The sequence below is a fragment of the Girardinichthys multiradiatus genome, chromosome 18 (assembly GCF_021462225.1).
Source record: "Girardinichthys multiradiatus isolate DD_20200921_A chromosome 18, DD_fGirMul_XY1, whole genome shotgun sequence".
NCBI lineage: Eukaryota > Metazoa > Chordata > Actinopteri > Cyprinodontiformes > Goodeidae > Girardinichthys > Girardinichthys multiradiatus.
Window position 1 is genome coordinate 43305385 of NC_061810.1, and position 25981 is coordinate 43331365.

A 25981-nucleotide genomic window follows, 5' to 3' on the forward strand; every position below is an offset into this window, starting at 1 on the left:
ACAAATAAAAAATATTTCTCAAAGTCTTATTGGTTTCTCTGTTTAGTCAACTCTTTTTTTATTCCCTCTAACTTTAGGATTGCAAGTATCCAAGGTCAGGAGAGGGAGTCAGTGAAAAGCCCACTGCTGCTACTTGGCCCTGGTTTGTCCTTATGGATGAGGTGTTGGGACAGAGGTCTTCCACAACACCTCCTGTCCTAATTGCCTCCATCCCTGATGACACTCTGGGGCCAAGCGGAGTGGTGGGCAACCAGATGGAGAAGGAGAAGGAAGTCAGTGAGCTGGCAGTAAGGGGTTAGAAAAGAAAGAGGGACAGAGATGATGGAGTTGATCAGGGAGAACATGAGGCTACAGAGAGAAGCAGAGGAGAAGAGGGCATAGAGAACGGACAGACTGTTTTCCATCTTAGAGAGATTGGCACCAAAATAAGGTGTTAGAAAAGAAATAATATTAAGTTTTGTTCAGATTGTTTCTTAACGTTTTAAGATGTTCTAATAAATTTCAAAATTGTTTTTGTCACTAATGTTATTTACATTTGATCTAACAATACATCAACTTCATTTAAAGTTATAAACATAATTTATTATGAAAATCACAAACAGCACTTTAAACAGAATAGGGGAAGAAAAGAACATTCAAACAGATCAAAATTACAAGAAACAAAAGGCATAAAATAAAACTATGTACAAGTATTTACAATGGTGACAGCAGGATCAACCTGGGTGACCAGTTCCTGGAACACCTCTTCAACAGTACGAAAAGACTGATTTCTTTCTGAACAGAAAGTCTCTGGCGGTGTGGCCAAATCTTTCACAAGGTCAGAGACATGGATGGGATGCTGCAACTGAGACCTGTGGTTTGTCTTTTCGGGATGGTGAGTGAAGCATCACACAGGTGGTCTGCAGATGTTTGTGATGCCTCTTTCCACTGTCCACGTCATTGTCCATCAAGTGGGTTTAAAGGGCTAGTTGAATTGACGGCTGCCACATCACTAAGAGACTGACTGCTTTACTGTACTTAACATTGTCAAACTTTAAATAATAATTAAGACATGCTATTTTTAGTTTTTTGTATTGTAATTGTCTGATCCTGGATAAACTTATCAGCAAACCAGGAGGTTCCTTCAAATGGTGAAGAAAAATGACCTTCTGCTGATTCTTCTGCCAAAGACATAAGGAAAATCACAGAGGAGCTTCATCCAAGAGTGTCACTTCCTTTTGTTCCAGCTGTTAAATGTTTTAAAATTAAATTTCCCACATGAAGTGAAAGTTGACAATTCCATAAATTGCAATTACTGTAGTTACTTGCTATTTATCTGCTTCTGCCAGAGGGCAATCAATTAACGATTGGTGATATGTTCGTTGACCTACAAGAAAGTCGGGATGCAAATAGAATAAACAAATATATGCCTACACCAGTATAATCCCTTGATCAAACAAAGTTGGTGAAATGGGCAAAAGTCCAACAGAGTAAAAATTCAAATACTCACAGTTTTGACGTTTGAATTGCACAACACAAATGCATATAAATAGTTATTACTTATAACATAGTTTTGCTCTTGAACAGTCAAAACTGTGATATGCTGAAACATGATGCAATATTTTCTTGCTCGGAATATCAGAGATGTGTGAATGTAATTGCTGTAATGGTGGGTAAGATTGAATATATGTTGCTCCCTGTTAAGTCCATGCTTTACGTGAAATAAACAATATTAAAAATCTCAAATATAAAAGATATTAAAGGAGATTTTGATTGTGTAATAAACTAGGTTGTTAGCCATGGATTCCTTGGATTGTAGAGCGGGGTCTTCCAGAAAGGGATTTGTCTACAACAGAGGCCATCACATCCCATCAGATAGTTATTTGTTCAAAGAGTGATATTGTTGGGACCCAGCCATGGATTTCAACATTAAACTCCGGTACAGACTTTCCAGGAACTTCCAAAATAAATTGCATTAACCTACTTCCAGCAACTGAGGAAAGGGGATAACTGCGGACTTCCTGTGACATCACTGGCCAAATAAAAGCACCCTCTTTTCAATGGTCTGATCTCTTTCACACCGGTGTTCATCGGGATAGGAGGGGGACAAAGCGCGCTGATATCTCTTTGCTGGCAAAAATACATAACTCTTCAACTGGATCCAAGAGTGTCATATGATCACGCAATCATATGCACCAGTTAAGTACGAGTGAATAACTGTTTGTGTACCCAGTATTCATTCATAAAAAGGGGAAATTAAGGTATAAGCATTGCCTGACTTTCTCTCTGATGCCTGCAGAAGCAAACGGTGTTCCAGAGAAGCGCCTGCAGAGACGCGGTCTCCCAGTCTGGAAGAAGACAGCAGAGACCGCATCAAGGTGTTAACATGCAGTGTGGTTGGCGGACACAACGAGCCGTCTTTCATCCACAGCTACGGAGGTTAGTTGAAAGCTAACAGTTTGTTGACTGTGGACGTTTCTTCAAACTTTGCTGCCTTGGACAACGTTCCTCACCACAGTTCATGAGGTTAAGTGTTTGGGCAGAGAAATAGAAGGATTTAGATTGAAATGATCTAAACGTTTTTCATTTTATGAAGTTTGGTTTTGTTTGTGTTGAACTCAGCTATCATGGTGCTAGCAGAATATCTGCAGCACACGTTCAGTTTTGTGTTCTTTGTTTGTGTGTTTTTAAAGTTAAGACAAACTTTACTTGAATGGTGATTTTAAACAGAATATTGATCGTAACGCGTCGTCCGCGCTTATGCATTTTAACCCTTTTATCAACCCTGGTATTTTAAAGGTATGTGTTTGATTCTGGTGCTAAGCTATCAGCTTCTTTTGTTAGCTCAACTGCTAACAAGCTAAGAACACGTGCTTGCTACTAAAGAGTATTTAACAGAAAGGTTGTTAGTTTTCAAGCTAGTGAATAATAGTCCCTAAACATTATTTTACTAAATTTGAAAACTAAGTAAACACCATTAAGTCCCATTTCTCCAGAAAGGTTTGGCTCTTTTCCAAAATACTCCCTTAATAATATTTTCTTAAATATTATTTTAATAAATAAAGGCAGCTAATTAGACACCGTTGAGAAATGGTCATCCAGAAGGTTGGTTTTATTCAGCAGATCATTATTTAAAACATTATTTTATTAAAATAATATTTTATCTGATCTTGCATTGTGAATGGTTGTCTAAAGGTCTGCTGATTATTGTCTAAGTTAGTTCCAAGACTAACTTAACTCCATTTCCAGATTCTTCAAGATAATCCTTGGTTCTCAAACATAAACATTGCATGGTAATGTTGCATCACTCTTTTGGTCATGATTTCAATCATCTCTCATCAACTTGTTTATATTGTACATAGCCCATTAGTCTTCCCTATTCTTAAATTCTGCTTGGTAGTTTAGTTGGATTGTTTTAGCATAGTAAAGAGTTTGTTGATTGAAATATGTTTGACTTTGAGTTGACTTATTTTTGTTAATAATTTCTTGTATTTTAAGAAATTGTGTGAATTCATTCCATGTGTGTGCAGAGTTTATGCTGTTCAATAATGTCAGAGCTCGTCTCACACCTTTCTATTTTGTCCTAATACCATCGCCTTACTGGGCTGGTATTCACAGGACAACCCTTAACAGACTGAAATATTATTTGATAAAATATTACAATATTAAATATTAAATAATATTCTCAGATTCATAATCCCAACAATATGCAGACCTATTTGGCAAAAAACATGAGGAAACAAACACTATTCTAATACACAGTCACTTGCTGTGAATTCTAAGAGCCTCTATCTGCTATAATCACAAATAACCAGGCCTGGAGACGTTTGCTGGGTAAAAGTTGTGAATCAGGTCTGATCTAAACCTGTGGTTTCGCAAGCAGTTCCTCTTGATTTTTTGTGTCACATTACAACCGCAAAATTCAATATAATTTTATGAGAACCTATGAGACATGATTTTTAAATTTCCAAAACTTTTTTTTTACTCAGTCCCTCTAAGTCAATACATTGTAGAATCACATTTTGCTACAGTTACAACTGTTATTCTTTTGATCTGTCACCGCACTGACTAATTATTATTATTATTATTATTTTTTTTTTCAAAATGGCTCAAGCTCCATCAGATTGAACAGAGTGCACCGGTGGACATTGATTTTCAAATCTTACTACAGATTTTCAGATAGTTTAAGGTCTGGACTTCGACTGGGTCATTCTAACACATGACCATGCTTTGATCCAAATCCTTTCATTGTATATTTGGCTCTATGTTCAGAGCATTGCTGAAGAGTGAACCTCTGCTTGTGATTGGTTTTCTTCCAGGATTGTATTTAGCTCCATCAATTTTACCATTAACAGTGGTCAGTTTCAATGTCCCCATTGAGCAAAACTATTCCACTGCATGATACTGCCACCATCGTGCTTCATGATGAGGAATAATGTGGCATTTTGCATGTAGGCGAAAAACTTACATTTTGGTTTTATCTGACCAGAGAACCTTCTTCCACATGTTTGCTGTGTGCTTTATATGGCTTGTAGCAAACTGCACTCCTTATGGCTTCCTTGCAACAAAGACTTTTAAATTAAAACTTTTCCATGAAGACCACAAATGTAGAAGAATGAATAATCGTCGCCCTTTAACAGATGCTCCCATAAGCTGTGGATCTCTGCAGGTCCTCTAGAATAAAGATGGGCCTCTTACCTGTTTCTGATTAATGTCCACCTTACCCAACCTGTCGGTGTAGTTGGATAGCCAAGTGTCGATAGGTGTACAGTAGCGCTGCTTTTTAACATTTTAAATAATGTATTCTCATTGTAATATTGTTTTTTTCTTTTTTACCCATCCTAACCTTAACCCTGCGCTGGATTTGATTTAGCTGCATCAGACTAAAGGTGGGCAAAATAAAAATACACACCACACTTTTCTAAGTTTTTTGTAAAATCAAATTCAAAACCACCTGTCCAGGGTGTACCCCGCCCATAGACTGCTGGAGATAGGCACCTGCTTCCCTGCGACCTACTATGGAAGAAGTGGTAGAAAATGACTGACTGACAAATTCAAGACCATTCATAATTTTTCAAGCTTGACAATTATTTAGTGTTGATCTGTCACAAAATCTCAAATAAATTAATGGTTGAGGCAGCAATATGACAAATTTTGAACCACAAGTATCAAGGCTATGAGTTCCTTAACAAGTCATTATACCTGCAAAGGTGGCTGAAGACTCAGCAAGGTGGCATGATAAATTTCTGTCAGCTTTGCTGACAAACGGAAACACAATTGACAAATTTCTGCAAATCCTCAACAAATGTAGTTAGAATTATGTTGCATTCAAGTTGGAAATAAACAGTGAGGAATTCTACAAAATTTACTTGGAAACAGGGTATTTCTGCAGTTTTAACCATATATGTGCATACAATCACATTTAATATGTATTACAGTAACATTGCTGAAATATTCTGTCAAAAGGACATGCATTGGAAATCCCAATTTCATACCGAAGCAAAATCTTAAACACTCAGTGCAAAGAAAAAATGTCCCTTTTGTTTGTTTGACTACTGAAACCAAACAGCACTTGCTCTTGTCAGTTTTCACCTTCATCTGATAAAAGCAATGACCCTTGCAGATCCCACTGATCCCTATCTTTCAGGGGGCGTAAAACCAGAAACACACCTTGTTGAAAGGACTCTGTGTGCTCTGTTTCTGAGAGCTCCAGCCCATTGCCATCAGTTATTGTTTGAGGTCGTAACAACAGTGTTTTGATAACATCTCCAAAGGTGGCAAATGCCATCTGATACCTGAACAGGGAACAAAAAAAAAAAAGACTGCTGTTACTTGTCCTTATTATCATATGTGTTCAGCTATTAGAGAGTTTGTTTTAATGAAGGTTACATTACTGGAGAAGTAGCACTTACTTGGGACAGCTATGCACCTTTGAGACAAAGGGATTAATTTACAAACAAATCACGAACAGAGAGAGCAGGCAAGGCATTGGTCAAGACAACAGAGGAAACAGCCCAGGAAGAAGAGTGGAAAACCCATATACTTGTATGAGGTCAAAGGGCTGACACTGGACATGGGAGAATGTATGACCCTGTGAGGATTTGTCCGTCTTCTGCAAAAGTTTGTCGAATAATGTACAGTAAGTAGGTGAGGCATTCATGGAGCTCAAGTAGACAGACATGATTGGCCATTGCCTGTAGATTAATGAAGACCTTCAGAGGAAGATTATATTGACTCAAACTGATTATGCTTGAGACCATTTATTCAGCTGAATATCATTACAGTTGGAACAATCCATACATCATATGCAACCTCGCCTAACCTCCTATCACAATATACTGCTCACTAAGCCCTATTCTTTTTTCATTACTCTTGGTGTACTAAGGGGATCATATAAGTTGATTCAACCTTGCTAGGGTATGAAACTGCAGTGATGCTGTTTAATGAATGCTTTAATGCAAAACATGAAAATCTTCTCCATAGTCTGTTTTATGTTGGGGGTCCCTACAATAAATAAAAATTTTGAGGTAATAGATACATGTTTTATTGTATCTAGTGTTTCCTGCAAAAGTATTCATACCACTAACATTTTATTTTACAGTCTCTAAAAGGATTTCTTCCAGGAACACCCTACATTCAGCTCCATTCACCTTTTAATCAAACAAAAATAAAAATAAAAGTATCCCCATAGCATGATGCTGCCACCACCAGGTTTCATCAGGGGAATGGTGTGTAGAATGTCATGTGCAGTGTTAGTTTTCCACCACATGTACAGTTTTGCTTGGCCAAAAAGTTCAGTTTTGACAATTTTTGATATATCTGACAAATTGATGATCTCTGCAGCCCCCCAGAGTTATCATTGGTCTCTGCTTCTCTGATTAATGCTGTCCTTGCTCCGCCTTTCAGTTTTGGTTGACAGCCATGTTTTGATAGGTGTGCATTTGTGCCACGTCCTCTTTTTTCGGATGATGGATAAACAATGTTCTGTCAGATGTCCAAAGCTCGGGAAATATTTTTAAACCCTAATCTTGCTTAAGACCACCCCACAAGTCTGTCCCTGAGTTATCTGTCAAGTTCTTTTGTCTTCATGATGTGATATTTATACTAAGGCTAATTTACAAGAGGGATTTCTAAACTAATCAGGTGACTTCTTAAGGCAATTGGCTGCACTGGATTTTTTAAAAGGCTGTCCAAATACAAATACCCAGATTTTCTTTTTAGATTTTCATTCGTAGAAAATCTTTTGAAAAATTTATCTTTTTGCTTCAATTTCATAATTATGCACTATACTGTGTTGGTCTATCACATGAAATTCACAAGAATACAGTGAAGTTAGTGGCAAATAAATGTGAATAGGCTTAAGGAGTAAGAAAACTTTTCAATGCCACCATAAATCAAAAAAAGAAGCCAACATTGTCTTCTAACTTGTTCCAGATCACACAATGATTCAAAAATCTTTGGTTTTAGCACACAAACTTACGCACTCTGAAATGCCAAATTTAAATCCTTTGAGGCTGATTAAAGTTTTGATCACCAGAAACTCCAAAGCAGCTAGAAATGCCAAGGCTCTAATGTAACACTCAGTTTCTTGTTTTTCTCAAATATCAACAATGTTTTATTGTTGTCTCAGTTTTCTGGACTCAAGTTGCTCACATAACAAAAAAAGAAAGCCGTTCCATGTCAGACTCTCCTGCCAGCTGGAGAAGATCCGCTAGCTGGAAATAGATTCTGCATATCCCAGATTCGGTACAGTTCATCTGAACTAAGTACAAGTCATAAGAGTTGTGGCTAGAGATTTTATCCCACAGTGGTTACCAACCTTGTCCTTAGAGTTACTAAGATAACTGGTGATTGGGACTATTTTAACCATTTATCATCTTACAGCGTTATTTTTTGAAATGCATTTCCCATGGTTTACAATCACTGCAATTTTCATAGCATGGTCTCTGTGTAGCACATGCAATACTCATTTGTTTCCCTTCACACAATCCTACTGCTACTGTGTGACTCTTTTGCCCTTGTGTGAAAATGACTTCATGCATTACTTATATGGCACTATACTTCTATATTTCTTGCAACCCACTTTTGATATTTAGATAGCTCAGAGTAAGCTGAGGAAAAGCTGAATTACCATTCCACACTTAACACTCCGAGCAACATTTTATTTCAATCAGTTGCTCACTGTGGGGGAGAAAGAAATGGCCTCAGACTTCATGCCAGCCCAACCCACTGTTAAACGTAAGAGAAATCTAATTGTGCTGCCCTCTCTGCCTCCGCATGATTTAAATATCTGCGGATTGAGAAGAACTTGACAGAGGAGACAGGTACAAGAGGAAAAAAATAGAACACAGAGTCTACTGTTTTCAAAGTGAGTGTTTTCAGAGTATTCACAGTGAACAGTGGGTCAATAGTCCATTACACAAACCATCATGTCAAAGTATTTTAATGGACAAAGACAGCATCATATCAATGGGGATTACTACTTATGGCTTCTGTTGCTGATAATATTGAAAACCAGTTTGAAGTGCGGCTCTCTTTTTCAATTAGGGCTTCTAATAGCTGTAGTGAAATGGACCCTCAGAAATCTGCCGTTTTGAGTACATATTTGAGTATGTACACATTTGAGTACATATTCATGCAAAAATATGCACTGCGACTGTTAAATGGGCCTTAATGTTGACTTTATATTAATCTGAAATAATATTTCATTCCACAGATGAAGTGTGCCTGAGACAATAAGAACATGCAGGGTCTTAAAGCTCTTGCAGAAAATTAGATTTACTGTTTAGATAGTCAAAGTATTTCTTAATGTTAATGTTCTTAAACTAGCTTGTTTGGGACCCAGTAAACTTTTGAAATAACTCCAACATTTATTTGTGATCATTTATAGCCCTTAGAGTGCTAAATAGAATGTATCCTTGTTTTATAATGTAAGTCAGCAGATCTTGAGCACAATCTGTCTCTACTGGTATATTGTATCTATTTTTTTTGTTTTGGAGCTATATTTTCCTAAAAAAAATAAATGAGATTTTGAAAAAAAAAAAAAAAGCAGTAAACTATGCTTTTCTTATGGCTTATCTAATATGAATTGGCAAACACTTTTCTAAATTCCACTGTTGACCTGAAACCATGAACAGATCCTGAGTGGATTTATTAACCTTCACCCCTTTTCTAAAATTCAGCTGCATATTTGTTTTGTTTAGAGTACATTCCGATGATCAGACCTTTAAAATTTTATTTTGTTTGACCTTTGTGCCTGCTGTAGAGGCCAGTGACAGCTTATCTGAAAAGATACTTTTTTGGTTTTGTTTACAATTTAGTTCCAAAATCCGAAGAGACCAACATCCAAAACCATCAGACTCTCACCCTCAGAGTGACCTTCTTGGACAGACAAAACAGATGTTGGAGTTGTGGTCACCAGTCTCTCCAGCTGAGAAAGAGAGGGCAGAGAGCTGATCGAACCCAGAACAGAAGCCCAAGTTGGTTCTAACAGAGTAAACAGATGACTGACCCCGACAGAGGCTCTCTCATGTCTTGTTCTATGAGGGATGTTCTGGTTGGAAACTAGTGGACCCATTGGTTCCTCCTTTTGTGCTTTTTATTACCTATTCTTAAAAGTTTATACAGATATTTAGAACTATAAATTATGCACAAAAACCTTTGAGCTTACACTTCACAGATAGACACACTGACAGAGCTTGCTTTTATTGCAGGTTTTATGTTTGACATTGTGTCTAAAACCTTTCTGAGGTGCATTTTTTGACACCAATGCCTTGTAAAAGATTTTTTTAAATCTCAATTTATGTTTTGTAGTTAAATAAAGATTAAAGGACATCGAATAATAATATATCTACCGTTATCGAATAATAATATTAGACCCTTTTAGATTTTTTATGTTCACTAGTTAAATCTCATGTTTGTTTATTTCAGGTTCTATTTATTTTTTTACTTCTATAATGAATAAAATATAATAGTGCGATTACTAATAGGATTATTATTGATGCTGTATATGACTAATAATTATTGAATTTCAATTGAAATGTGAATGCTGGGATACTCAAAATGGTTCCCTCGTTAAGTAAAATATTCTACTCCTTCAGAATAATTATTGATAAATTTGAGAAGAAAAAATTTTAACATATATTATCAATATATTTTTTGACTAATAAATACAATTAAGTAGTCTTTTCAATGTTCACTATTTCTAAGTCTATCATTCTCCACATAGTGCTAGACATATGCTTATTTCCTCTGCAATACTTGTGCTAAAAAGGTGAACTGCTCGTTCCAACACTAATCAGGAAAGTTGGAGGTGAGATAAACAGATAGATCCATCTGTCCATTCTTCTATCAGTTTGTGCATTTTTCACTTCTAATTTCTGCAGTTTAAGCAGAGACACTTCAGAGTTGCTCTAAATCCAGTCGTCTTGCCAAGACGTATGAGAACAAAGCAAAGTAATAATAGAGGTGCTGATACATCCCTGTGAAGAAACAAATTTTCCCTGCCTATCTGCTATACTATCCAAAAGCATCCATTACTCTTCCTTTTGAAGTATTGACAGCTCCCCATCGAAAGCAAACCTCCAGTTTCGGAGAAGTGTTCAAGATGTTTCTACCCTTCTAAGTCAGTTATAGAAAGTCCCTATGTATGTGCCCTGCAAAAAAACTAATCGCACTGAACCTTTGTTTTACCTTTTAAATCTGAGGTTCCACTAACAGATGGACTGTCCTGTCTAGAAACCAGCCCCAGACTTTAACAGGGTGGCTGAGAAAAAAGGTCAAATACATTTCATAAATGTTTATTGAGAGCTCTGTTAAAACTTTCCTTCAAAGGCCCAAATAACAAAAATGGTAAACAACATTTAAAGTACTGTCACTACAGGAAACAATATACTGGAGGGCATTGTTGATTTGCCATATGGATCTCTTCAAAATCTTGAAGAGATCCACATTTTTTTCCAGTTTTAATTTATCGTTATTATCCCATCCACAAAGAGGGATTATTGTATTTAAACAAAACCTTAGCGTAAAAGTACAAAATATATAAATATACTCACTGTGGTAAAATAGTATGTATTACCAGTTTCGATTTGTTAGATTTAGATAGCTTACAAATTACTTCTGTAATATCAATTTTGGTAAAGACATCCATACATTGTCTATATCGGCTTATTCTTACCAGGTTGCGGGTTTCACTGGGGGAGATGCTGGGTACAAGTCCATCACAGTGCAACACAGATATAACCTGGACAAACAACCATGCGCACACACTCATATCCAAGGCTAATTTAAAGTAACTAATTAAGTAAACAGTAATGTATGAGAGGAGTCAATTACACAAATATGGCTATGAAATAAAAACAAAAAAGCACCACAGACAGACTGGGTCAAAAAGCAGTACTTAAAAAATAAATAAATAGAAAAAAGTTTTATTTTAAAGATATGATGTATTTAAACTCACACTTTCAAAACAGAAAATGTCTGCATGTAACTGATTCTTCATATAAATTATTTTCTGTCTCGGAAAAGTCATCTATTTTAGGTTATACGTTCATGCTACGGTAAGAATGCATTCCAGCTACACCTTGTCTGAATCTAACCTTACTTCAAAAGTAGTAAACTGTGTCCAAGTAGTTACTTTAAAACGCAATGGAGCAATACATTTACTTGACTCACAGATAGTATTTTAATCTGGTACAGCAGAGATATTTTTTTTCCACTGCGCTTCAACAATAGATGGCAGCGCAACAGTCATCGCCTTTCCTGTTATACCACATGAAGCTGAGATACCCACGACAGATTTTCAGACTTCAACAGTGCTCTTATCCTTTGGTTTATCACCTTCCAAACTGACCATTTCGTACTTAATATTTGCTCAAGGGTTGACTTTTTTTCTCATGTATCTTCAAAATCTAACATCTTATTAAATTTTTGGAGTCTATTGCTGACAGTTTATTTTGTTTTTCGTTGACAAGCCGATCGTAATATTGCCCACTCATGCATTGATCTGCTCCAACAACAATAGACTCAAAAGTGCAAATTTTTAGAAATCTAATTTAGCAACTGTAGAGTGCCAATATCTGCTAAATGGCTTTTTGTCTGTGCTGTATCTCTGCAGAAGCAAAAACTGTGCAGATCACAGCAATTTAAAGCTGGATTGTGAGTCTGTGACTTTTATACATATATTAAGGTAATTTAATTTCCTTTGTGAAGAAAAAAAATCAGTAAGAAACAATTAATAATTACTTACTAAATACAAAAGTTAAAACAATGTGATAAGACAAGTGCGGCTGCTTCCGCGTATGTTGTTTGAAACTATTTTAGAACAGGAAAGGAGCAGTTTATTACCCACTTGCAAACCTAGCAGACCTCCTGGAGTAAGTAGTAAAGCTACCTTTAATGTTACACACCCAATTCAAAATTTAACCTCTAACCAGTTCATCCAGCTACTTTTGGAAATCTCAAAAGGTGAAGCTACAATCATTTGAGGAAACTCTAAAGAGAGGAGATAAATATCCATGTGACAACGAAGGAGATTACAGAAAAAGTAATTGTACTGCATGTATTTCAAGAGATGTAGGTTTTTAATTACCTTTTGCAGCTGCTGGGCCCACAGTATGCCCACCTATCTCAATACAGATGACTAGGGCTGCCTGTAATGGCTTTTTTATTCATGAATCTATCGGCAAATGTTTTTCATTTATCATTTACCAACAATCCAAGCAATTCTGTATTATTATTGATGTTTTTCCTTTTTTCTTTTTTTGTTTTTGGAACAGCCAAACTTTATTTGAGGCAAACTACTAAAATTTAAACAAGGACTCAAAAGACAGTGAAATAAATCACAAATGTCAAATATAATGAGAATGAACTGCAAATAAACAAAATTGCAGTTACAAACGAGAAGAAATAGGTTTCTATGAAACCATACATTTTTCTGTTGCCCTGCGCTGGACTGGCGACCGGTCCAAGGTGTATCCCGCCTCCCGCCCAATGACTGCTGGAGACCCTGGGACCCCGTAAGGATGAGCGGGTATAGACTATAGATGCAAGAATAAATGGAGAAATACTTTGTTTAAATAGAATAATGGAGCCTTAACCTTTCTATCTAACAAATGAATCAGTAGTAGTTATTTACTGTATGTATTACTGATGAGTTTGATTTAGAATTTATTAATCAACCAATAATCGTCGTGTCTTAAAGCCTCTGACATGGGATTTAATTAAATAACTTTGTGCCTATGATATGTAGTGTATAAGTCTGATCTGTAAAATAAATGCAGATACTGGCTTAAGACTTAGAGTAGTTAAATACTTAATCTAAATGATCAGTATGAAAGAGGAAAAATATAAAAAAATATTGATTGTTACAACTCTAACAAAAATCCTTTAATGGAAGTGTGGCAATCTAATTTCTTGCAAGTTATTAAATAAAACAAAAAATTATTGGGGCAAATGCATACTATCTGGTAAGGATCATATTATCTCATTAGGTCAATGGTTCATTGTTTTAACATTTAAGTGGAAGAGCCTTAGAATGTAAGAGAATACAGGACACAGAAAACTACTGTACCTTTTCAGTGAAGTTTATCCAGATACTCTTAGTTATTCACATTTCATTTTGTTAAGCAAAACAAGTTTACCTTGTTATTGTTTCCTGTTTTTTCTTTATAGTGTTAAAAGTAGTTATATGCACTACTGCCTGTGGTGGTTAAAATGTCAGTCAGTCTGTAATAAGTTTGTGATGCTCCATTTAAATACTTTTGTGGTAAAGTTTTAATCAAGACATTCTCTGAATATAAACTGCTTCACAGCAGCAGTGATACCCACTGAGTTTATATAGATTTAGTGCTTTTCTGACACATTCCCACGCATTAAATGAATCACTTACAAAATCTCTGGGGAGCCTCTAATGACACTTTGCAGACAGTTGTTGAAATGGCTCATGATTAAATTACACCAGCCCTCCATGTGCTTCTGCTGGTTGGTTCTAAGCTAACGTCACAAGTGCTTAATAACACCAGACTGACTTTCTGTGGGAAGGAAAACATTTGTAATGGTGGAAATTTTGCTGTTCTTGCACAGTCACATTCCAATCATATTAGAAGGAGGTGAAGGAACGTCGCTGTCTGTAAACATGTGCATATCTTGAAGCAGATTCAGAGCAACTGTTAACAAGCTGAAGAGGACTGCTAAATTCAAGTATAACTATTATATTAGCTTCTCTTTCATTTTATTTATTTTGCCTTCTTTCCACATTATGTCAATCTGTGTGCTTGGTGTTCCTGTTCAGGATATCTGTAAGAATGAAGCTTGACCTAAATAATTATTTAAAATAATACTTAGACTCTAAATTGCCCTTAGGTGTATGAATGAGTGTGTGCATGGTTGTTTGTGTGTTGCCCTGCAATGGACTGGCGACCTGTCCAGGGTGTACCCTGCCTCTCGTCCATAGACTGCTGGAGATAGGCACCAGCTCCCCCGCGACCCACGATGGAATAAGTGGTAGAAAATGACTGACTGACTGACTTAGAACTCATTAATCCATTTGTGATTGTTATGAGATTGTTTTCATTTTTCACGATAATTAAGAAAGAAACATTGTACAGAGTAAAAAGACGCCATAAAGATGGCAAACTGATTTGACCATACACGGATTATACAAATATTTAATTAAACCCCTTCCCTTATACCTCTTACTCGTTGGAGCAGGTTTGTCTTTTGTTGCTTACTATTTATGGTTAGAAAGCTGAATTATGAATTTATCTTGATTTTAAAATAAAGGCCCAACCTTACACACAATGCGGGCTGACCGAAATAAATAAAAAAATAAAACAAAACTCAACTGTCAGAGTGAGCTGAACAGAGCGACGTGGAGGAAAAGTGGAGGCAGAATTTTCAAAGGAAATTAAGTCAATTCTGCAAATAACCGACGCAGTGAAAACGTTTCGACCCAAGTCCTTAATAGTGTGGGAGCAATTCACGCTTCACAAAACAAAAAAATGTGTAACATGCGAGCTCTGCAAAAGTTATTTGACATGGCACTGGAGCACCTTGGTGATGATACAACATCTAAAACGGAAACATGTTGAAGTCGATGAGGGTGAAGAGAGCTCAACAGCAGCGTAAGCCACTACAATATCCTAGGTTTGTTCCTTTTCGAAGTGAGGAAACGTAACGTTAGTCTCCCTGGCCGTAGCTTTTTTTTTTTTCCAGCCCAACTCTTAGTCACTTAACCCAATATATTGGGTTAATAACAAAACCTAGTATGCTGGGTCACACCCTCGATCGGTCCATTTTTGGCCCAGGACTGAATTGTTTTTAACCCATCAGTCTTTAGAGTGTAGCAGTTGAACTGTACAAATTTCAACATTTAAGTGTGACAAGGTTTCTTTAGCATTTTTGGACTGTTGAGATCATCACTATGCCCTGCATGACGACAAGCTTATTACTTTTCTCTTGACAAATTGATTGTAATATCACTCAATCAGACATTGACCTCATCCTGCTGAACAATTTTTAGAATAATCAGCAACTAATTATAATTCAGCAGGAAAGACAACAAGTTAGTTAACATATTGATTGAAAACAAAAACCCAAAAAGGCAAAGGAGTATTTTTTGCTGTTTTTGCAGGTGGCTCATTATATGTAAAGTCTGATCTGCATAAATTGCTTAACTACTGTAGATTTCCACAAATTACCAAGTCCACTTGGTAATTTGTCCACTGCCACTGGTTAATAGGCTGTCATAAATGGCAGTTGGCATTTACAAAAAAAAACAACAACAATCTGTTCTTTCTCTCTCTTCTGAAAAGAACTTACTCAGAAAGCAACAGTCCCGACGAACGAGGCTCAAAAGTTAAGAAACCGTTGTTGCCATTTAATGGTATGGTTTAACAAGGAGGTAAGTGAGGTCAAAGCTGTTTGTATGACTCCCATAAACAAAGCTTGGTGAGAACCATGGAGTGCATAACCCTCCTCTGGTGGGCTAAAAGAACAATTTAAAGGACAGAATCCATTAAAGTGGCAAACACATGCCTCTAAACTGACTGAGAGAAGGCACTTGAGCCTTAAGTTTTGCACTCAGTCTGAATTACGCTGAGAAAATGAGAAAAGATGGAACATTAGCACTGTCATGTTGCAGTTTTAATTGGTACCGGGACCCGAAAGCTGGTAAGGTAGTTTGTCAATTAAATTGAATGACATTTTCCCTTTTTTTTTAACAAAGAAGGAATGTATTTTTAGTCAGGAATTGTCAAAGGAGACTAAAAAAACCACATGCAATTAGTATGTTAAACTAATCACAATATCTCAATCTCTCTTCAGATAAATACCAAACTCATTATTTAAATGATGTGATTCCACGTTTTCTATTCTTAGTGGTTTTCTTTTTCATCCATTCATCCAAAGGACAATTTTCTCAACTGAGTCACCTTTACAAAGTACAACTCCCCTGTTATTATCGAACAGTTCAATGAATACTACACCAGCCGTAATGCCAGCGCTTAAAGAGATTATTAAGTACGTTTATTTCATATTATCTCTGGCACTACCTTTTGAATTCCTTACCTGAAAGGCCACTGATGACAGACAGGAGAAGAAATGGTTTCCATGGTGACCCCATACTTGTTGAAAAGGGTCCCTTCTGCTAGAATGTTAACAGGTCAGCTTCCTCATGAAAGCCGTGCCTATAAACAGAGTAAGGAAAAAACAACAGTTGGTGGGAGGATGAATATCACACAGATCTACATGGGAAGACTGCTCCCACTTTCTAGTTTTAGGTTTAACATCCCAGATTTCTCCAGGTGTTTCCTTTTATATTCAGTCTAATCACATTTTGTGTTGAGAAAAATCAAACATGTTTTTCGGGTGTGATTGGCACTCATATCACTAACAAGGCTATGGAACTGAAGGATGTATGCTCCAAGTACACAGCATGAACAGCCTGTGACAACCAGCAAGATGTTTGGGATTGTACAGTGAGGAATTCATGAAAGACACATTGCACTTACAATATGTGTCCTTTTATCATTTATGATAATAATGAAGTTAATAACAATGATGCTGATGGTGGTTCTGATATATCATGCCTTAAGAGTATTCATTTCTGTCTTTTTGACACTAATGTTACAACCACGGTGTATTTTATTTAAATAGTGATGTAGACCACTTAACATCTTAACAATAAAATTAATACAAAATGTGGCAACATTTATATTCAGCATGTGTATAAATGGTTGCACCACATTTTACGTTGTTTCTGACATGTCTCAATGAACAATGCACTTCTAGATATTGAAATTCATGCCCTTTCTTCTTTGCAAAACAAGTAAAGACTAGGGTATTTTACAAAAATAAATATGCCACATTTGTTGTCGATCATTTTCCAAACCACGGGATTTTTCTGCTTGTCAGATTTATTTATTTATTTTCCTTCTGAGGTATCTGGACACAAGCTTTGAACGTATAATTTTTTTTTCAGAACACAAAAGTTTGTATCGGTATCTTGTGCTTGCAGCTACGAAAGGAGAGGGAATTAGGGGTAGCTCCTATTCACTGACAAGATCCGCGTCAAGTGTCTTGTTGATCTGACGGCTGAATTTCAATCCTGACATAGTGGGATTGACAGATGCCCTATCTAATCATCTACCGAGAGTATTAACAGTTGCTGCCCTTTGCAGAACAATGTGTGATGTTTGACATGTATTATTTTTAAATGGCTTGTTATAGTGTTAATGTGTTAGAGTAACCTTCCTGTAGGCTAAACTAATTACCAAAGAAAAAAAAAATGGTGCAAAACAATTGAAACATGAAATGTTAGCATTATTTCAACATTATTGTGTTTGAATGCTATGCTTTTAATAGAGTTAAATCTGCAGACCCTGTTATTTGTTCCAGAATCATCCATCTCAATCGAAAGTATTTTCTCAATTACCTAATAACAAGCCTTTAATAGAACCCTCAATTTGTTCCCTTTTTTCTCTTATCATAGCATGTCATTTTCCTAGGGAAGTTCAGACTGTTTAGATCATTCATAAAGTGGTAGAAGAAGCTCTGATGTTTGACAGAAGAATGTCCAAATCCAATGCAACACTTAAGAATGCTTTAGTCTGTTTTGTCCACACGCTGCCTCACCTCTTGCTTTGCATTGCAAAATGCACAAATATTTAATGTTTATAATACTAGCATTCTGTTAATTAGATATGAGAGATATGCAGCAAGAAATAAAGCAAACAGAGTAAGGAAAACAATTAAACAGCCGATGGTCATGTGTCTAGACAGCTTTCTCACATTGGTCTCCTTGTTGTTAAAGGTGCCCACATTCTTTCTGTCCACCGTGACTTCATCATTTCTCTTCCAAACAGGTGAATACAAACAAATAAATGCAGATTCAATAGGAGAGCAGGGACAGAAGATGACAAACATTCTTTATAGTTTTTCTTTGTTTCAGATAATAAGGGTCAGCTTATGGTATTTAGGGTTGCAGCAGTTAATTTGTGTTATATGTATTCTCTTTAAATTTGTATTACTTCAAGCATTTGATAAGAAACTAATTTCTCATTTTGAGCAATACTCTATTTAACAACCTCAATAACATTTATTTTTTTGTTTAGGACTGAAACAGAGATCTTCACAAGTTATTTTTCACTTAGTCAAGTCTTTAATTAATGAAATTACTCAGTTGCATGCCATCTAGCCTCCTAAAACTATCTTGCTATTTGTTTTCAATGAGACCATGTACTGCTATATCCATCCATCCATTTTCTATACTTGCTTCTTCCGTACAGGGTCACGGGGGAACTGGTCCAGCAGTCTATGGGCGAAAGGCGAGGTACACCCTGGACAGGTCACCAGTCCATTGCAGGGCAACACAGAAACACACAGGACAATCAACCATGCACACACCCACTCACACCTAAGGGCAATTTAGAGAGACCAATTATCCTAACAGTCATGTTTTTAGACTGTGGGAGAAGGCCAGAGATACTGCTATCTCCTTAGATGAATATTAAAACATAACAATAGTCCCTGTCAGAACATTTAATATAACAGTTAAACAGTTCAGCGGTTGTGAACTGCTGAATAACTTAATAAGAAAAATTGCAGCACTGTAAATGAAAAAAGTTTGAAAAAAAAAATTAAACAGGAAGTGGTTTTGTTCCTTTCGATTTGAATAATACTAGGGTATTAAAAGGTAGCACCTGTTTATACCTATGTTTTACTGCTACTACTGCTAATAGACATAATAAAACATAAAACCAGCCCTTTTACTGTGCATTCCTATCAGAGCTGAGCGCTGTTGCTTAATAATCAGCTTACTTTTACCCAATTACGCGAAAAAGACTGAGGTTAGACATCCAAATGTCAAATCTAAGTGACATTCTAAATCTTCAAGGCACGAGTCTAAGTCAAGTATTTAAGTCTTTTTAGCCTAAACGCGACTGAAGTCCAAGTCTCACATTTAGCATTTTGTATTGTAAAATGAATGTAACAGATTAACCACTTAAAAAAGTTGGATCTGGAGAAGTCTGGAATCGTTTCATGAAAAAAGTGTAATGTGTTTTATATGGCTTTGTGTGGTCATCACTATTACATCAAGCTCATCATTTCGTTATTGAGTTCACAACATAATTATGGTTCAATTATCCGTGTTTCATGTATTAATTTTTTGATTGAATCTTTGTGATTTTGATTATTTTAAAGAACTGTTAAGTAAGGATCCAAATATATTTTCTGATGACAAAGAGGTTTTCTTCTCCTAGAAACAATTTTGCTTGAGAAATGCAGTTTAAAAATGGTCCAAAATGCACCATCATGGTCTGTCTACATGCGCACACACTCAAGGCTCTGTAAAAGATAAGATAGACTTTATTGATCACATTATGGAGAAATTAATTAACTAACTTACTAAAAGTACAAACAAGGATTAACTAGTCTCAAATATAGTGAATTTAGAATCAAAATTACTTAAAGATACAATTGATGGGATTATTCTTTGCGAAACTGAGTTGAACAGAGAGATGTTTCCATTATTCACCGTTCGGCCATGTTTCCTGGCTGGAAAACTGCAAGCCTCTACTTTTTTTTCCTCGAGTGCACTGGGTTTTAAAATGTTTTCTCCAGGGATGAAGGAGAAGGTGTATAGATTGTGTGGTGTGAATCACAACACGGACCAAAAATAAAAATAAATAATCAGTGAAGAGATTTGCAGCTAACTCTGGGTATATCTAATTTAACTGAATTTGTTGTTACGTCCCTGGAACACAAACAGACTTCAGGAAACAAGCTGGTTCAATGTAAACATCAGCTCCCAGTTTGTGAATGGACTTACAGAAACCTTTCTGCTGCTGAACATCAGCAGCTTCTGTGTTTATAACACAGTTGAAGTTAGTTTTTTCTTTAAAATCTAATAGAAATATAAGAATAGATCTAGCCTCATGACAAGACAGACGAGATTTTAGCTACATTTTGTCCACTTAGAATCCCTTTTTTTTGTTTTCTTAGAGCAAAAGGTTTGACAAATCACTGTTTGTTTTTAAGGATCGAATAATAACTATAAAATATTCCAGTCAATGTCTGACAAGTCCATACTTTGCTGTTTTTATGCCTGCCTAATTTTAAGTTTATCCTATTGTCAAGAAGAGTTAAAAATGTTCCCCTTTTTTCCTGAATAGAATAAAAGCTTGATAAATCTCAAAGAGGGTTGTAAAAAGGCTCTGTTTTGTGTAAAACTATCCAGCTGAGTTTGATCTGTTAAAATATTTTGATTTTAAACAAGAAATGATCAAATCCAGACCTTTAAAAATGGGGAAAAAGTCTTTAGTTTAGGACTAATAGGCGTTGGACCACTTGTTGCTGAATATTGGACTACTTGCACAGACACCAGGCCTCCTGGTGCTTTCGGCCATTTTGTATCCAGGACATGGCGGCTGATATGACACGCCCCAAGTCTGACGTCACAAGGCGCTATATATGGAGGGCTCCATGTTGAACACGCTGCCTTCTGCTAGAGACCGGACTAGCAACTGAAGCGCGCTCCTTTAAGAGAAGAGCTCCTGGCGGAGTTCATTCATTCTCTCTCGTTGGACAACGAACAATTCATAACTGAGGTTTCTGGACTAGGAAGGCCAGAGATTTCACTTTGCCGATCGAAGACGTGAGCTTAACACGTAACTAAGAACATGGAGTTTCGAGGAGTCGAACCGCTACCGTGCTTCATCCCAAGTCGACTTTGATGGTCAGATCATATTTTCCCTTTTCGCCAAGAAGGCCAGAAGACGAAGACTGACCGTTTTTCCTGAAGTTAATTGTGGACGCACAATTAACCCCTTTCCACTTTTCCTCGCTCGACCCCCCCCCCGCCCACTCAGAAGGAAAACGACTACAAGTAAATCCTATCCTTTACTTTTATTCCTTTATTAGAAAGCCTGGGCAGGGTCAGAGGTTGTAGTGCGATGAGAATCGCTAGTTAGAATCTAATGTGTTCTGAATGTGCATGTAGCCTTGCTTATTGGAACTTTGATGTGTTGTGTTGATGTCTGAAGCCGCTAAGCTCCTAGTTCTGTGCGTGTTTTACCACCTGAGAGTCAACGCAGGTGCGCTGTGAGACTGGACTGCTAAAATAACCTCATGGTGAAATTCCCCATTTATTTTCCTTTGTCTCCAATCTCACAATTCGCTAGCTTGCCCCCAAACGTTTATGACCCTTTGTGTGCTCAGGAGTTTGGGGGAAGTTTTATGATCGGACATCACTGAGTTACAGTGGAGCTGTTCATAGAAGCTAAATATAGTCCGGTGTTTCTGTTTAGCTGTGACACCTTTCAGAAAATGGACATTTGGCTGAGCTATTGCTCCACATAACTCCATCTTCTCTCTGCAGATGATACCTCGACCCTGTCTTTCTGTTTTTACCCTTTCTTTCTTGAGGACAAAGCAACTGAATAAGCTATTGTTTCTACTAACCTTCTAAACTCTGTTTTTCATCCCATAGATTTTACTACTGTTTCAGAGCAAATTTGTTTTTGCTGTGTTTCTCTTCTACATGAAGCCACCAAAAGAGCTATTGCAGTCATTACCTTGGTTCTTTTTTGTTTCGCTTTTCCTTTTGCAAGTAGAACGTGCTCTTGAGTGTTTCTGTGTTCCGGTTTTTGTGTCAGCTCTGTCTTTTCTGAGCCTTTGTCAGTTGTGGCAGAAGACCATTTACACTCAGGCAGGTTGTGCTAAACGTTTCTTCATGTTAAAAGGAAGATTTCCACTGTTCCACTGTCACTACATGCATGCTAAGTATGAGAGATAGCTGCAAAGTTAAGAATTCGATGCCGGAGAGTATGATAGTAAGTATGGAGTATATATAAGAGACTATGGTAGTATGTAAGAGACTACTATTACTGTTCAGGAGGCGGGGTTGCTGCAAAGTCAGTAGCTCCGTGCAATTGGCTGGGCTTCCTTAGATCAGGGGTCTGCAGCCTGTGGCTCCAGAGTCGCAAATGGCTCTTTGGACCTTCCACATTATCCCTTAATAACTTTGGCTAAAAATAATAAAGGAAGAGTAATGGGTGTTTATTTCACACAATTAAAAATGTTTTGAAAGTGCTGAATTTCATGCAAGCAAGGGAAAACGTAGGCACCCTCTTTAAGCAAGCAGACTGGGAGTGTGCAGCTAGAAATGGGGGCAGGGCAATGCTCCATACTGCTGGAAAAAACTCTTCACTTCAGGACTTTTTTTTTGCCTTTCCAAAAATGCAGGTAAGAATGGCATAAGGGAAGATTTGAGCAGATCTGAAAACATACTGGTGATGGTAACCAGCCCATGCCTAATTGGCAATATATATTTTCTTCTTCTTTGTAAGCAGCTTAATTTTCTGATTGAGCACAATACACAAACTGGATAGAATAAGGGGAATGTTCAAGGTAAGCTCTGTTTTTTTTTATTTCACCGAAACTGTTTTACACACTGACTGGTGGAGGTAGGCACCACCTTCCCCGCGACCCACTATGGAATAAGCGGTAGAAAAGGACTGACCGACTGACCGACTGTAAATATATAGCCGACTGTAAATATATAGCCATTAGTTTCATCTCAACATCAGCAAAAACTAAAGAATACATTTTGCAACTGCACAGCTCTCTGTTACATCTCCAAGTATGTACATTAAAAGGCTGTAGGGCTGGGTTATGCAACACCTCTGATCACAGCTCAGCCACACAATTATTAATGAGGTAGAGCAAAGAGAACAACAAGGTCCGCACAGTTCATAATGTGCTGCTTCCAAGTTGTCTCTTTGCTGTAATTCCATGTGAAGTGTTCCACATGAAACAATGTAGACATAAATCACCAAGCCATAAATATCTCCTGAACACAGCGCCTACAGCAGCTATGTTCTCATTAACCACTTGCTGTGAGATATTGTGTATTTTCAGGCGATATCGCTAAGGGACATCATAATGCTCTTTTGTTAGTTTTGGATAAACTGTATGAATGATATTTGTATCAACATGGCAGGCAGACACTTATTATTTTTTTGTGTAAATCCATTCAGTATAGTGCATGTAGCATGTTTGTCAGCTCTGACATTTTGTGTATCACATGGGAAATTTGACGATGTGTTATTTTTTATTCAGCAGCTTTGGTGCCTCTCTGTTCAAACATCAAAATATTCATAAACATTCATAAAGCACAAAGATATATGATGTAGATAAAATAATGACAAGGGGACAATGTAAAAACTGTTGTCTGGGTAATTAAAATTTAAGCTTAGTAAAGGCAGAGCTGCTGATTTACTGCTGATCATGAACTTCAGAATTCTAGTTACAGCTGTTCTGGTTGTATTTTTATTTATGAAAACATTAAAAGCACTAACACCTTTGTTCATTAGTAGGCATTTCATACTAATTATGCTAAATATATGTGAGCTGCTGCAACTGAATGACACTTTACTGTGTTGTGAAGCTAATCCCTGTTATGCTTGATCAGTGACTTGTGCTTATTGCCACACTTGAAACCATGGGCATATATTGTCCATACCATATCAAAATATTTATTTCATCAGGCAAACAATAAGATAAATTAGCAGTTGTTCTTGCCCTGCAACAAACCAGACACATAATCACCAACAGTGAGTGTGTGGTCTGTAGCCAAAACAACCAAAGTGACTATAATAAAAGATGTACAGGCTGACATATATTCAGTTTGAGCTATGTCAAGTTTATTTTTAAGATGGCAGTGAACACAGCTTCCATATCTTTCCAGCACATTCTTTTTTTTTGTTACTAGGTGGAATAAATTTTACCTGTAGGTTGCTAAGTATGAATTTATTGTTTTTTTTACAGCTGTCGAATAAATAAATAAAAATATATAAGGAGAGATGCACAGAGAAATTGGTTGGTGACTGGAATAATCACATTTTTAGCCACAACAGCCAGTTAGAATGCACCAAACCTAAGTGTTAACAGGTTAAGGTAAAAAGAACAACAACACTTTTCTGTGTGGAAGTTGTTACTGAGAAAAGAGATAGTCAAAGGAAGCACCAAAGATGTAAGAAGCTGTTTAAAAGAAACTTCTCTATGGAGGCAATTCTGTTGTTTAATTAGGTTCTGTTGTGCAAGAATATGCTTAAGATATTTAATATTTAATTAAATAACTTTGGGTCTGTTAAGTATAAATTAGAAAATTAATGAAACTTGTACAAATAAAAGAAGGGAACCAATAAAATGATGTAATGATGTGAGAGTTTAACATGGATATTTATGTTTAAGAACCATGATTTATGTTGGACAATTTGGAAATGAGGTCAAATTAGTTTCAAACTAATTTAGGACAACAATTGGTATGTCTTTAAACAACCAGTTACAATGCAAACTCAGAAGGTAAGTAAAACATTATATTTTTCTACTCATTATCTAAAACATGATGTTGCAAATTAAAGTTAGTACCGTTTCAGATAAATGATTCTTAATGTTTTAATCAAATTAAGTAAGAATAATATTTAAGGAAATATTATTTGTCGAACTAAAAATAAATAATCTTTTGGACAATTGATCTAATTGTCATTTTTACTAGCCATCACATGGAGTAATGGACTACTAAAATAGCTGAGAGGAACTTCGATGGACTCACAAAGATGGTAACCAGTCATATATAAATACTTGACTTTGTTGGCGCTAGCATTAGTGTGTTTAACAAAGGAAAGTAGCTTATTTTACAACCCTTTTAGTTACACGTGCTCAAAATACCATTAATACGAAGATTAAGATGTATATGAGCACCAGTGGGCACGTTACAGCCAATCTATGTTTAAACCTCTCATTAAAAAATAGTTTGTTGTAACTTTAAATTAAAACCGAAACATAGACTAACCTTAAAGCTTAGCGACCGGTTTGCATTAGCTTCAGGAAGCTGTTGTACCACCATAAAGCAAAATACCATGAAATAAACAAAATGTTGAATGTTTCTTCCTAAACTAATTTTCTCTACTCAGACACTACCTCATACATGAACTGTTCTGAAGAACAAGAGGTCCAAAAGGCACTGAGTTGTGCTACGAAACTGAGCGCTCGACGTGATTAGAGACACCGTCTCACCTGGAAACTTCTGTCTCAGATTCTTTCCTGCAGAAGCTCGGAAAGAAAGGTTTAAGAAAAGATTGTCTTAATTGTCCATTTAGCATGAAAGCTGAGTTTATGATCAGCAGATCATTACCTAACTTTTCTCATCCTCGATCGGCGAGTACTCAAACATCGGATTATAGTCAACTCTGAATCTAAGAGTGAATAATTAGTCCATGAAGTCATACATTCACACATGTTTTCTCCCCTATCTGCATCTCTAGGAGAGCTACGCAGGTAGAGAACGAGGTGGAGCTGGTAGAACAGTTTTGTTAGTGGCTTCATGGCATCACGAGGCTGTGACTTCTCCTTCCTGGGCTGGACTAAAAGTAGGTTAATGCAGTGCAGTTAGGGATTCAGAATTTGTTACCAGTCTTTTTGTTCATGTACAGTTCAG

The 25981-nt window shown here is 36.6% G+C and overlaps 1 protein-coding gene across 4 annotated transcripts in view; it reads right to left on the reverse strand.

The window, feature by feature from the left end:
* The window catches only part of cntn5 (contactin 5), a 223615-nt gene that overhangs the window by 156537 nt on the left and 41097 nt on the right, over positions 1-25981 (reverse strand). For 2 of the 4 annotated variants that reach the window (XM_047392397.1, XM_047392396.1), the window contains exons 3-6: positions 16549-16667; positions 12911-13019; positions 11159-11224; positions 5650-5774 (exon numbers count right to left, since the gene is read on the reverse strand). In XM_047392397.1, coding sequence (XP_047248353.1) covers positions 5650-5774; positions 11159-11224; positions 12911-13019; positions 16549-16603 — 355 coding nt within the window. In that variant the 5' untranslated portion in view covers positions 16604-16667. Of the gene's footprint in view, positions 1-5649; positions 5775-11158; positions 11225-12910; positions 13020-16548; positions 16668-25981 lie in introns of those variants that run through there. The other 2 variants (XM_047392398.1, XM_047392399.1) reach the window with 2 other exon arrangements.